Source organism: Galeopterus variegatus, unplaced genomic scaffold (assembly GCF_000696425.1).
Source record: "Galeopterus variegatus unplaced genomic scaffold, G_variegatus-3.0.2 Scaffold5172, whole genome shotgun sequence".
In the NCBI taxonomy this organism is placed as follows: Eukaryota; Metazoa; Chordata; class Mammalia; order Dermoptera; family Cynocephalidae; genus Galeopterus; species Galeopterus variegatus.
The window spans coordinates 786-14300 of NW_007731283.1; the positions used below are offsets into that span (position 1 = coordinate 786).

Here is a 13515-nt window from a genome sequence, read left to right on the forward strand (position 1 = left end):
GGGGATCTTAACCCTTGACTTGGTGTTGTCAGCACCACACTCACCCAGTGAGCTAACCAGCCATCCCTATATGAGATCTGAACTCGTGGCCTTGGCAGCACCACACTCTCCCGAGTGAGCCAAGCACCGGCCCCTTCCGGTGTTGTCAGCACCACACTCACCCAGTGAGCTAACCGGCCATCCCTATATGGGATCTGAACTCGTGGCCTTGGCAGCACCACACTCTCCCGAGTGAGCCAAGCACCGGCCCCTTCCTAGCTAGTTCTTGTTAATATTAACCAGGGTATTGTTTGTAGCTCAGTGCTTTTTATATAGGATAAGCTTTAATAAAGGTCTTGATTGACATATTTGACTACGACTAAATATAGTTTGACTTTTAAAAATTTTAATGAAATCTTTAATGTGATAGTTAACCATCACATACATACTAATTATGTTTCCATTTTACAGGAAGAGAAACCAAGAAAAAGTAATTAATCTACTTGATCCAGTTGATGTAGTTTGATAGTTAAATGTTTATGTAGAGGCCAGCTATTCCGGTTTTTTAATAATCTTTACTTGCTCTTCCTGTTGTGTGTTAGGTCTTCCATGTAACAGGATAATTGGGGTTGATAAGTGACAGTAAAATACAAATCATATAACTTTAGTTCATGTTCTTAAGAGTGTGATAGACTATATAGGTGATAGCTAGTAGCTTAAATAAAAATTTGAAATGATTTAGGAAATGTGGGTTTAAATGGGTTGTGTAAACCTTATTTATTATCTTTGCTGTTTTTAGCTGAGCCATTAAAATTTGGCTAAGTTATTTACCAATATTACGGTTTTTCCTCATAGTAAAACTTAGTAGTTCATGACTCTAACACTATATATCTATAGGTTCTAGGTAGATTAAAAGATGAAGAAATTCGATGTCGAAAATACTTAAATCCAAGTTCATATACTAAAGTGATTCATGAATGTCAGCAACGAATGGTAGCAGACCACTTGCAGTTCTTACATGCGGAATGTCATAATATCATTCGACAAGAGAAAAAAAATGGTAAGTGATACCAAACATAAATGTGAATAGAAATTAAATTATAAACCCACTTTTTACATCATCATCCAGCCACCTTAGATTTAAAGCATATTTTAGTAATAGTCTTTAAAATATTGATGTACTTACTTACAAATTATTAATAATGTATTTTGAAAGACTATTTTGGAAAAGTATATTTTCAAAATGTATTCTAAAGTCAAAAGAAAAACTGGGAAAATGTGTTTATACATTTTTATATATCAAAAGGTCTAATTTACTTCATACATTTAGAATTCCTAATAAACAGTAGGAATAAAGGCATAACTATGAAAAGGAAATATAAATATGTTTTAAATATATGAGGAGATATAGGAGAAATACAAAATAAAAATACAGTGAGATACCAGCAATAAATAGTGGAATAAAAAGAATTTTTTTAGAGAAAGAGAAATTATCAAATAGCAGGAAATAAATATAATAAGACATGTGCCAGACCTACACAGAAAATTAAACATTGTTGACAGCAACATTGATTTGTAAATCCAAGGCAATCTAATCAAAACCCAATAAAAAAAAAATTTTTTTAATTTATAAAGAAAATGAAAATTTATTGCTTACAGTTTCTGAGGCTGGGAAGTCCAAAGTCCATCTTTTTTTTCTTTTTTAATTCTGAAAGCTATACTCTTAGACTAAGAATGGCCAACGTAATCTTGAAGAGCATGATGGAAAGACTTTACAGGATAGCAAGATGTCATGAAGCCACAAGAATTAAGACAGAGAGGCATTGGTACAGGATTAGACAGACCAGTGTAATAAACAATGTGTAGAAGCAGCCCATGCATATGTAGATGCTTGATTTAAGACCAAGGTGGACTGCAGAGCAGTCAGTGAAAGATGGTCATTTCTCACACAGTACTGAGTCAACTGAATACCCATTTGGGAAAAAAAAATGAAATTCGATCTCTACTTTAGACACTGTAAACAAAATCAATTCATTACAGGTAGCAGTCAGTGAAAGATGGTCATTTCTCACACAGTACTGAGTCAACTGAATACCCATTTGGGGAAAAAAAATGAAATTCGATCTCTACTTTAGACACTGTAAACAAAATCAATTCATTACAGGTTTTTTTTTTTTTTTAAATCTAAACATAAAAGGTAAAACAATAACACTTCTAAAAGGTAATATAGGAGAATATCTTCATAACCTTGAGGTAGGGAAAGATAATTTAAATAGGACACAAAAGTGCTAACCACAAAGGAAAGATTGATCCAGTGGACTACATTAAAATGGAAAACTTTGGATCATTAAAAGACGATTAAGACCACTGGATCATCAAAAGAGCATCAAGGGCTGACTGGTTAGGTCACTTAGAAGACTGTGGTGCCGAGAACACCAAGGTCAAAGGTTCAGGACCCATACCTGGGCCAGCCCAAGAGAAAAAAGAAAAAGGGACACTATCTTGAGAAAAGAGCATCAAAGGACAGTCATAGGGTAATATATTTGCAATGACTGAAAGAGATTTATATTCAAAATATAAAATGGTCAAGAATCTTGAATAGGCATTGCGGAATACTGGTAGAAGATATCCAAATGGCCAATAAACACAAAAAGGGACTCCCATCTCATTAAAATAGAGGAATGCAAATTAAAATTAGACTAAGATATGAGTACTTACATTTTATATAAAATTAAAAAGACTGAAAATAATAAGTATTGGGAAGTGTGGAAAGTAGCAGGAACTTGTTATACACTGGAGTGAAAATGTAAATTGATATACCCATTTGAAAAACTGGCAGGATATGTGCATATTTTATGATCCAGTGGTTAGACTCCTAGGCATGTACCTCCCCCGGCCAAATGCATGCAAGTATGTGCAAAAAGAAAGGTGCAATTGAAAAACTGGCAGGATATGTGCATATTTTATGATCCAGTGGTTAGACTCCTAGGCATGTACATCCCCCGGCCAAATGCATGCAAGTATGTGCAAAAAGAAAGGTGCAATGGGCCGGCCCAGTGGCACACTGCTATAGTGCGCCGCTTGGGAGCGTGGTGGCGCTCCCGCCGAGGGTTCGGATCCCACATACGGACCGGTTCCCGCTCACTGGCTGAGCGAGGCGCGGGAGCAACACCGAGGGTTGCGATCCTGTTGCCGGACACGGAAAAAGAAAAAGAAAAAAAAAAGAAAGGTGCAAGAATGTTTATAGCAACATTATTTGTAATAGCCCCAAACTGGAAACAGCTCAAATGTCCAATAACAGTAGAATGAAGTACAATGTATTTATACAATGGAATATTACAGAGGAGTGGAAATGAACAAATTAAAGATACATACAATAACACAGATGATCCGTATAAACATTACATTGAAGAAACCAGACAGGAAAGAATTGTGTGATTCCATTTTTATACATAGTTCAAAACGGGCAAAACTAATCTGTGGTTTAGTGGTCACAACAGTGGTTACCTTTGCAGAGGAGCAAGAGGAGTAGTGATTGGGAGGAGGCATGAAGGGGACTTCTGGGTATAGGTAATGTCTTTTTCTTACCCTGGGTGAGTTGTGTGTTCACTTGTGATAAATCATTAGATATACACTTATGGTTTGTACACTTTTCTGTGTGTGTATTATACTTCAGTAAAGAGTTTAAAGTAAAACTCACTGTGCTGAGACATCATTTTTCACCTCTCGGTGTCAGATTTTGATGTTTGATAACACTGTTGGCAAGGGAGTTCCCTGCTGTTGGGAGCTCTCTTTAGAAGGATATGTCTACAAGATTAAAACTTTGACACAGCAGTCCCACGTTTAGGGATTTATACTACAGATATTCTTGCCCATATACAAGATTATTAATTGCAACATTGTTATATCAAGAGATTGGGAACAACCTAAATTTCCTTCAATTGTTAAGTAATTGTAATATATGAATATCATCGAGTACGATGCAGTTGTAAAATATGTGGAAGTGCTTATATACTGAAATAAAAAGACCTCTAAGTTAAAAAGTGTTCTGCAGCTGCAAGTAATACATAAAATATGCTACACTATTTGTATAAGAAGGGACAGGGGGAAGAATATGTGTATTTGCTTGAATGTGCATAAAACATCTTTGGCAAGCTACTAAACAACCACAACATTGCTTTCCTATGGGGGGCAGACTGGGTGGCTGGAAGATGGGGTTTGGGGGACTTTTCTCTGCATATACTCTTTTGTACTACTGTATTTTGAACTATATATTACCTAATAAATTAAAAATATTTGGACATTTAATAATCAGATTTCTTTTTCCCCTCAGACATGGCAAATATGTATGTCTTACTACGTGCTGTGTCTACTGGTTTACCTCATATGATTCAGGAGCTGCAAAATCATATCCATGATGAGGGCCTTAGAGCAACCAGTAACCTTACTCAGGAAAATGTGAGTTGTATAAGGAACTGGAAAGTTGTTCTCTTAATCAGATTTATCATGGAATTTTTCTTTTGATTTTACTGTTTTAATGTTTTAAAAGATGAAAGAAAAAGTCTTACTGTGCCAACAAATGAAATGTCTTCATTCAAATGCTTTAAGTCTAGAATTTGTTGGACTTATTTTGGAAGGATCAAATAATTAGAAAACCATTGAGTGAAATTGGATGCTTCTTAGCCATACTGATTTGTTAATTTAGCAATTGTTAGCCTCTCACAGAAAAATGTTTGCTATTTTTAATAATTGTGTTTCTGTGTAACTGGCATTGATATTTAGTTGCATTGGAAGTGGTACTAGTCAATGGTAATATAGACAACTTGCAATTCGCTTTCTTTACATATCCTCTGATTTTGGTTGCCAGGAAGCAAATTTAGATTAAAATAATCTTCCCTGACTATATGCTTGCTACCCAAAATAATCAAAACAGTGACCCTCACATCCCTAATATCCATTTTTCTCAAGAATACTTTGCCAATCAAATGACTATTTACAATAATTTGGCTTTTCTATCAAAGTGAGTTTCTATCATCAAATCTTGTTGGACTGCGTTCCTTATTATTAGTGATATTTAATGAATAAGATGGATATAATGGTAAATGTTACTTCTATTTTTGTCGTAAGTAGAACTGTTTGCCATATAATACTGTTTGCACCTATTTCTGTGTATAGACATTGTTCAGGAGCGCTTACTAGATGCTGATCCACCTAGGTGTAGATTTGTCTTTGGCAAATAATAATTCTTAGTTTTTATGTTTTGCCACAGTAATGCATGAGTTTTCTATTTTTTGTAGTACCATTAGTATATATTATTTACGTTTCTTACTCTGTATTGTTTCTTAGGCTTAATGTATTATTAGGCTTATAGATTCATAGTGTTGAACAACATTGGGCCTTGAAGCATAAAGTTTGGTATCAAGGCTGAGAGATGGAAATATAAGAGAATGCATTTGTAGTGGACTCAAATTCAGCCAACTTAGTTAAAGTCTTAGGTACTAACTTCTTCATAGTTATCTCCATTAAGGGACACAACTCACTTTTGCACTGCTCTGTATGTCTTCCCTCTGAGATGGGGGGGATCGCACTGCCCAGTTTCAAGGATCACTGTTCTCATGGATACTGGTGCATTTTAACTCTCCTCTCTTTTTCAGCCTTAAGTGACTTAGTAGGCAGTCTTTTTTCACATAATCCTCTATGAAAGTGATATGCCTGGGGCTCACCGGTTAGCTCAGTTGGTTAGAGTGTGGTGCTAATAACACCAAGGTCCGGGGTTCGATCCCTGTACCAGTCAGCTACCAAAAAAAAGAAGGAAAGAGATAGGCCTGGTAGTTCAGAGATTGTATCTTGTTACCCTTAAGGTTTGGTATTCCAGCACAAGACAGAAGTGTGCTTTTGATGGGTTCTTCTGGCAGAGGTTCTAGATAGTTCTGGAGTTGAATGACAAGATAATTTCAACATCAGTTTTAGGTTCTTAAGACTATCTTAACTAAAAACATTTTCTGAGGAGTATATGTGTGTAAAACATAATTTACTTGGAGGAAGCTTAAGTCTTTAATAAGCCTAATTTTATTCTTGAGCTTTTTAAAATGTGACTTTGTACTTTGTATTTTATATTTTTAGATGCCAACACTATTTGTAGAGTCAGTTTTGGAAGTACATGGTAAATTTGTTCAACTTATCAACACTGTTTTGAATGGTGATCAGCACTTTATGAGTGCATTGGATAAGGTAACTTTTTAATACATATATACTAAATGTGTATATAAAATTCTCTGTATTATTCTTTAGGCATTTTTCAGGATTAGGCTTCTAAGTATGAGATTTCTGATCTGACCTGGAGATTAACCTTAAGTAACTAATTTAAATATGAATGTCAAAATAATGTAACTTAAAATAACTAAATGATTGAATCAAATTGTGGAATTTCCCATGATTATGCTATGTTAGGGAACTTGTTAATAAACTAGTTATCTTTTGAAAATACATGCATAATTTTAATATTCTTTAGTACTGATTTTTCCTTCAGTATAATACTTAGGCTATATTGAATAATATTTGAAAGAAAAGTAAACATATTTTACAATTTTGAGTTTCGGTATTCTTCAAAGGAAATTTGCTTACAAGGTTGTTGTAAATAAAAAAATACTGTTATTTTATCTGTATTCAAATTTCAGTAACGAGTTATAAAGAATATCTTGGAATAGGAGCAGGATATATGATTTTTATATAATTAGGAATGTAGCTACAGGAGTCTGCACTATGTTAGATATGTAAACAGTATTAACAGATGACCACCAAAATGCTGTGTTTTGTGTGGAGTGGTAATTTTGGATCTACAGATTATACCATATATTGAAACAGCTATGCTTTTGCCCTATTGCTAGTGGCTAATTACTGGCCTGTTTTCTATTTAGGCCCTTACATCAGTTGTAAATTACAGAGAACCCAAATCTGTTTGCAAAGCACCTGAACTGGTAAGTTTGGTGGTTGCTCATCAAGTGTTGATTAGATTTTTGACTTGTTTCTAGTTTGGGTTTTTTTTTTTTTTTGTAAGTTTGGTGGTTGCTCATCAAGTGTTGATTAGATTTTTGACTTGTTTCTAGTTTGGGTTGTTTTTTTTTAATTAATTTACCATATGATGTATATTTTAAGTTATTTAGTTTATGTTCATGATTTTTAAAACATAAGCTTTAGGACAGCAAAGATCCCATTTTTTTTATCTTATTTTGTATTTTTGCCACTTTGCTTCCTTTGAGGCATGATAATATGCAGAACACCCCTTTATAAGATATCAATTTCTATTTTAGCTTGCTAAGTACTGTGACAACCTACTAAAAAAATCAGCAAAAGGGATGACTGAGAATGAAGTGGAAGACAAACTCACAAGCTTTATTACTGTTTTCAAATATATCGATGATAAGGATGTTTTTCAAAAGGTAAGTTGTGGATAGAAAAGTTTTTTTGTGTTTTAGTCAGCTTTGATTTATTTTTGAACTTTAAGTCATTAGAAAGGAAGTAATCTTTTAAATATTTTTTAATGTAGTTCTACGCAAGAATGCTGGCAAAACGTTTAATTCACGGGTTGTCTATGTCTATGGATTCTGAAGAAGCCATGATCAATAAACTAAAGGTAATGTAAGGCTTTGATCTGGTAATGTTCTAGAAATTATTCTTATTTATTTAAGCATGTAAAGATGTTTATTGCGACATTGTAAGTAATAACAGGAAATAATCAACAGGGACTGTTTAAATGTGTAATGGTGTATTCATACAGTGTGCTACGTAATTACTGTACTAAAAGGACAAAATCTACCAATATATACTGATACAGAAAGAGCCACAAGATAATTACTATTAACTTTAAAAAGACTAGTATTACTTAATACACCTAAAGTAGTCCTTTAAGTACAAGTTTTGGAGTGCAGTTGAATTTCAGTTCATTTTTACAGCATTGTAGCTTACACAATTGTAGGTGATTTGTGTTTATCCTGAGTTATTCAGTAGTTGAAAATTTTCCTGCATAGGAGACATTGAATATAAATTGCATTCCTTTTTAAACCTACCAAAAATTACCTTTTAATTTTTAAGAGTAACGTTAACAGAACAAAAGCTTTTTATATCCCAAGGTTAGAGATTCAGATTTTCCAACCTGGTGATGAGAGTTTTGAATAACTTCGAAGAAATAGATTTCTCCATCACTCAGTAGATGGTATTAAAAATATGCCTAAGTGCCTTCCTTTTTTAATTGACTACTGGCTAGAGTGTTCCCAGTATCTTTCATGTATATCTATAAACCTTACAAAGTATCTTGTATATAATAATGGAGCATTTTGTAGTGTTGAAATAAGATATATGGATTTACAGAAAAGTTTTTGTTTTAAAGGGAAATTTGGGGGCCGGCCCGGTGGCGCACTGGATAGTGCGCCGCTTGGGAAGCGCGGCAGCGCTCCCGTCCGAGGGTTCGGATCCCACGTACAGACCGGCTCCCACTCACTGGCTGAGCGAGGCGCGGGAGCAGCGCCGAGGCTTGCGATCCCATCGCCGGTCCCCGGTCCGGTACGGGGGCGACACTGAGGGTTGCGATCCGTTGCCGGACACGGAAAAAAGACAAAAAAAAAAAAAAAAAAGGGAAATTTGTTTCATAAATGTGCGCTTTCATTTACTTATTTATTCTGCCTTTAAAAAGAAAGAAATTTTTGGAAGGTTTTAAATAGCTGCTTTGGGTTATGAATAATATAGGCCTTCACCTTTGACCAAAAGACCTAGCAACACATTTTTACTAATCAGTCTCATTTTATTTATCCACTGATACTTGATGGACATTTGGGTTGTTTCCACTTCTTGGATATATGAATAATGCTGCTATGAACATTTGTGTAAAAGTTTTTGAGTGAATATGTTTTCATGAAACTGACCCTTTTTGATTTTTTAAGCAACCAAAAGAGGCTTCTTATTTCTTGATGGGATGGAAGTTTGGGTGGCAGTTTTTTCTAGAGAAAACTTCATCATTCTTTAATAATACCTTAAGTGGGCACTGATTTAGGTTGTGAACCAGTAAGTTGGGCATACATTTATGACATTTAAAATGAAAATGTTATTTCATTACACTGTAGGGATGGTGACAATGAGTAGTTTGTATCATTTTTTAAAAGTATGTTATTTTTGTTTCTTTTAAAATGAAGATTATAAGCAAAATAGCACAATACAGGCACTGGAATCATAGTTTTTGGTTTCAAATGTCTATTATGGCATTTACTACTCTCTGACTTTGGCAAATAACTTTCTAACCTTCTGTTGTTAACTGATAATTGTGTTACCTCAGAATGTTGATATGAGGATGAAATGAAATAATGCATGTAAAGCACTTAGTATAGTATAATAGTTATAGTGGTATTAGTAATAGTAATAGGTATAACCAGTCAGGTAGATTTCAGGATACCGAGAATAAGGTAGGCTTTCGGAATAAGAGTCTATCTGTGACTTTTCTACATCTTTGAAAAGAGATTATAGCACACACTGTCTTAGAAACTGTATGAAGAAGAGCATTCCTGCAAGCATCCATTGGATGGACAGGGTGTAGTCCCAGGTTATTACGCATTTTGCAGAAAGAATAGATGCAGGCTGGGTCTGGGGATGGGGTAGCCAAGTGAAGCATTTTGATGTATTTGTGACCAGCCAAGAGAAAGAAAATTGATCCCTCTGCCCCGTTGACAGTCTTACAACTTACATCTTCTTAAAACCCTGCTTCTCTAATTGAAATTAGGGCGTGAGTGGGGGCTGGTTAAAGTTTTCTTCTAACATTATGTCCTTCTTCACTCTCTCCTTGAAATAAGTATTTTCTTTTCTTTTTTTTTTTTTTTCCTTTTTGTCTTTTTTTTTACTGACCGGTAACGGGATCGCAACCCTCGGTGTCGCGCCCGTGCCGGGGACCAGCAACGGGATCGCAACCCTCGGTGTTGCGCCCGCACTGCGCTCAGCCAGTGAGCGGGAACCGGTCTCCACATGGGATCCGAACCCTCGGCGGGAGCACCACTGCGCTCCCAAGCGGCGCATTCTCCAGTGCGCCACCGGGCCGGCCCGAAATAAGTATTTTCTACTAATAATTTTTGACCCCTTAAACTTTATTTATTATTAATTAATTTATTATATATTTATGACCTTCATCAGGTTTTATAGTTTCCTCATTTATAAGTAGGAAGTGGGTTTCTTTCTGATTTTAAAATTACGATTCCAAGAATATTGTTCTCTCTCCATTTAGATTCTCTCTAATTACCAGTAGAGGGAGTTTGTCCTTATATTTTTTCCTAGTAATTCCAAGTTTTCAGTTACGTAGGATTGAAATCCGTTTGTATACTTAATAATGTACATTTTTCACATGTAAATTAATTCATCTTGCCTTAGTGAGGACTTGTATTTTATGTACAAGTCTTATATACTTGTATGTCATAGTCTTAAATATAGCTATTTATCAAAAATTACTTCACTTTTACACAAAAGTATCTTAAAACTATGGGAATAAAGCTGTAATTAAAATTTATTTTACATTTTAAACCAATAAATCTTGTTATATTTCTTTTGTGCATAGTCCACAAACCTGAGTATTATTAAAAAATAATCTAGCGTATATTAACGTAGCTCTCTGTTAGAGGTGAAAAAATTCATTGAATATGAAGTGTTAGTTTTTAAGGCTCTTTGAGATCTAATTAATGCCCTCAAATGGTATTTGAACAATGCCATTCTTTAGTCTGTTTCCTTTAAATGAGAAGTTTAATCAGCATGTATTTCTTACTAATAAACTTTGATAATACAGTTATTTAATGATACAGTTGACCAAGGTTTTATAACTGTTGTCTTTGTATTACCAGATGAATTTATAATAATTCTATTTAGAGCTGAATCTTTTTGTTTTTTACTAGCTGTAGATATGAGTCTGTAATCAGATTTTAAACTTAAGGATAAAAGAATATTTTCTTTTGGCGTGTTGATATTACCAATAAAACATTATTGAATAGTTCTAGTTTCTAGGAGTATAAAGAGGTAAAACCTGTTTTTAGTGCTTGGAAAGCTAGTTTTGTACTTAAGTTATTTATAAAGAGCACTTTTAGGCTTGAGTTTCTCATTTTCAAAAATGTTTTATTTTTCTTTTGTCCACAAATTCATTTTAAGTGTTTTATAGATAAATTATGAGTTTTATAAGTAGTAATGAATTTTATTGACATCCATGGAGGTTATTAGTTAGTCAAAGCATACTTCTGGAGTCCCCTTATCACATATTTTGGTTTGCTATTTGTCTGGTTAGAACCAGGCAGACAATCTTAAGTATTTCAGGTGCCAGTCATTTCCTGTTTATCACAGAAGGGGGTTGATGGGTATGCTGGCAGAGGAGGATGCAGCACTATTGGAGGGAAAACATGCTTAGCAAATTTCAGCTTCCTTGGACTAGGCGAACTTGGAATAAGCTGCTGAAAGAATTCACTAATTCTCTTGGCTGGAGCTGTAAACTTTGGTTTTAAGGAGTGGGCATAGTACAGCTGATAGTTCAGCTGTTGCTGATTGCTTTATTTAACGTTCTTTTTGAAAGTACAAAAGATAAAGCTTGATATACAAATAAAAGCCTTAGGTATGTTACATAAGGCACATCATGTTAAAAGTATGTCAACAATTCTGAACTCTTATGACGTGGTGCAGTTTATTTTTCCGTTTTATAAAGAAGTTGAGTTTTTCACATTTTGGTATAATTTTCCTGTTGTATATTATGTACTAGCTCTTTAAAAGACATGAACTCTGTATTTTTGGATTGATGTTCTATAATTACACATTCAGTCCAGGGAAGGAAATTTTAACATTTCAAAGCTACATTAATAGAATGTTAAATTATTCACAATAATATCAACAAAAGGATATCCAAAGATTGGTACCCTGAAGCTTTGTTAGTATTAGTGTTTGACTGGATGTGGGAGTTAAATCGTAGATGTCACTTTGTAGGTATCCACACAAGTGTTAGTTATTAGCCTGTCACTTCAGCAGGGGTATAGGTTAGCAAATAGGAGATTCATCATTTTCATATTGAAATACATGTGATTATGTGTTTCATCAGTAAGTAGAATTTATAAAATCCAAATTAATATCATTCAAAAATGATAATAACTCACTGACTTTTGTCATTTCTGAATTTATACAAAAAATCAAGTTTGCAGTGCTGTGTTTTAGTAGAGAGAACTCTCGACAAGGTTGTCAGTTAAAAGAGCTTGAATAATATTTGTATGATCTTGGTCAGGTACTCAGATGTGTTTTCTCATTTATAAAATGAGAAGTCACTAGATGGACCATAATGTCATTTCTAACATGAACGTTTTTTTTTTAGTATGGTAATAACTAGCTAAGTTATAGTAGCTGAAAATCTAAAAAAAAAAATTTTTTTTTCTTTTTTACAGTTTGAATTATTTTACAGCCAGCATTTCAGTGGAAGGAAACTTACATGGTTACATTATCTCTGTACAGGTAAAATGCATTTAATTATATTTGGTTTAATGAAATTTTTTTGTCATGATTACGTTAATTTAAAAACAGATCTTCCTACAGCCTAATTATAGTTTTTAACCTTTTCTCCTCTATCTGCCTTTCTGGTTACCATTAAAACAACTAATAATGAAGTTTAAGTACAGCACTTTTTAATAGTATTTAATAATTATGCTGCTTATAATATTGCTGCTTTTAAAGAACTTTTCTGAATTTTATAATGATTTATTATATTTTTGTAGGCAGCTACTTTTTATACATATTAGAAAATTTATTTGGAAACTCAGACTTCATGGGTCAGATACTCCTAAAAAACTATTCTCTAAGTGTATCAGATGCACTCAGAAATTTCATTGACTATTATAGCATCACAAAGAGACCTAATCATTTGATTTTTTATCTGTGGTACTGTTATGAACTGCAGTAGTAAATTCTTTTTCCAGAAGGTCCCAATTAGTTTCCAGTTTAAGAAAACTTTGATTAGGGTCTAATCATTTCCTTAGCTTCTTTCTCGAACAGTGGGGTCCACTTCTTAACAGTAGGATTAATACCTGAATGATTGTAGACTGTGTACAGATGCTCTAAGTTGCCCAAAGATGTTAGCCAAAGTAAACACTCAAATTTTCTCTTTTTGCTAAACTATGCTTTGAAAAGTGTACTGCATAAACTTTTCCTTTGTAGAGGAAGAAATGGGTTATATGTTAGTATCTCTTAGAAATGGTACAAGGAGGGTGGCCAACTTTTAAAAAATTTTTTCATTTGTTCATTTAACAAAAAGTTCTCAAATACCATAAGATACCTGTTTTGGGGCCGGCCCTGTGGCACACTTGGGAGAGTGCGGTGCTGGGAGCGCAGTGGCGCTCCTGCCGCAGGTTCGGATCCTATATAGGGATGGCTGGTGCACTCACTGGCTGAGCGCGGTGCGGGCGACACCAAGCCAAGGGTTGCGATCCCATTACCGGTCATGAAAAAAGACAAAAAAAAAAAAAAAAAAAAAAAAAACCTGTTTTGGGG

The 13515-nt window shown here is 34.3% G+C and overlaps 1 protein-coding gene across 1 annotated transcript in view; it reads left to right on the forward strand.

The window, feature by feature from the left end:
• Positions 1 to 876: 876 nt before the first annotated feature.
• Positions 877 to 13515, forward strand: part of CUL2 (cullin 2) — a gene marked incomplete at its 5' end in the record, with an annotated part of 23808 nt that continues 11169 nt past the window's right edge. The window contains 7 exons of the mRNA XM_008589040.1: positions 877 to 1039; positions 4313 to 4437; positions 6103 to 6210; positions 6897 to 6956; positions 7290 to 7418; positions 7526 to 7612; positions 12417 to 12483. Coding sequence (XP_008587262.1) covers positions 877 to 1039; positions 4313 to 4437; positions 6103 to 6210; positions 6897 to 6956; positions 7290 to 7418; positions 7526 to 7612; positions 12417 to 12483 — 739 coding nt within the window. The remainder of the gene's footprint in view (positions 1040 to 4312; positions 4438 to 6102; positions 6211 to 6896; positions 6957 to 7289; positions 7419 to 7525; positions 7613 to 12416; positions 12484 to 13515) is intronic.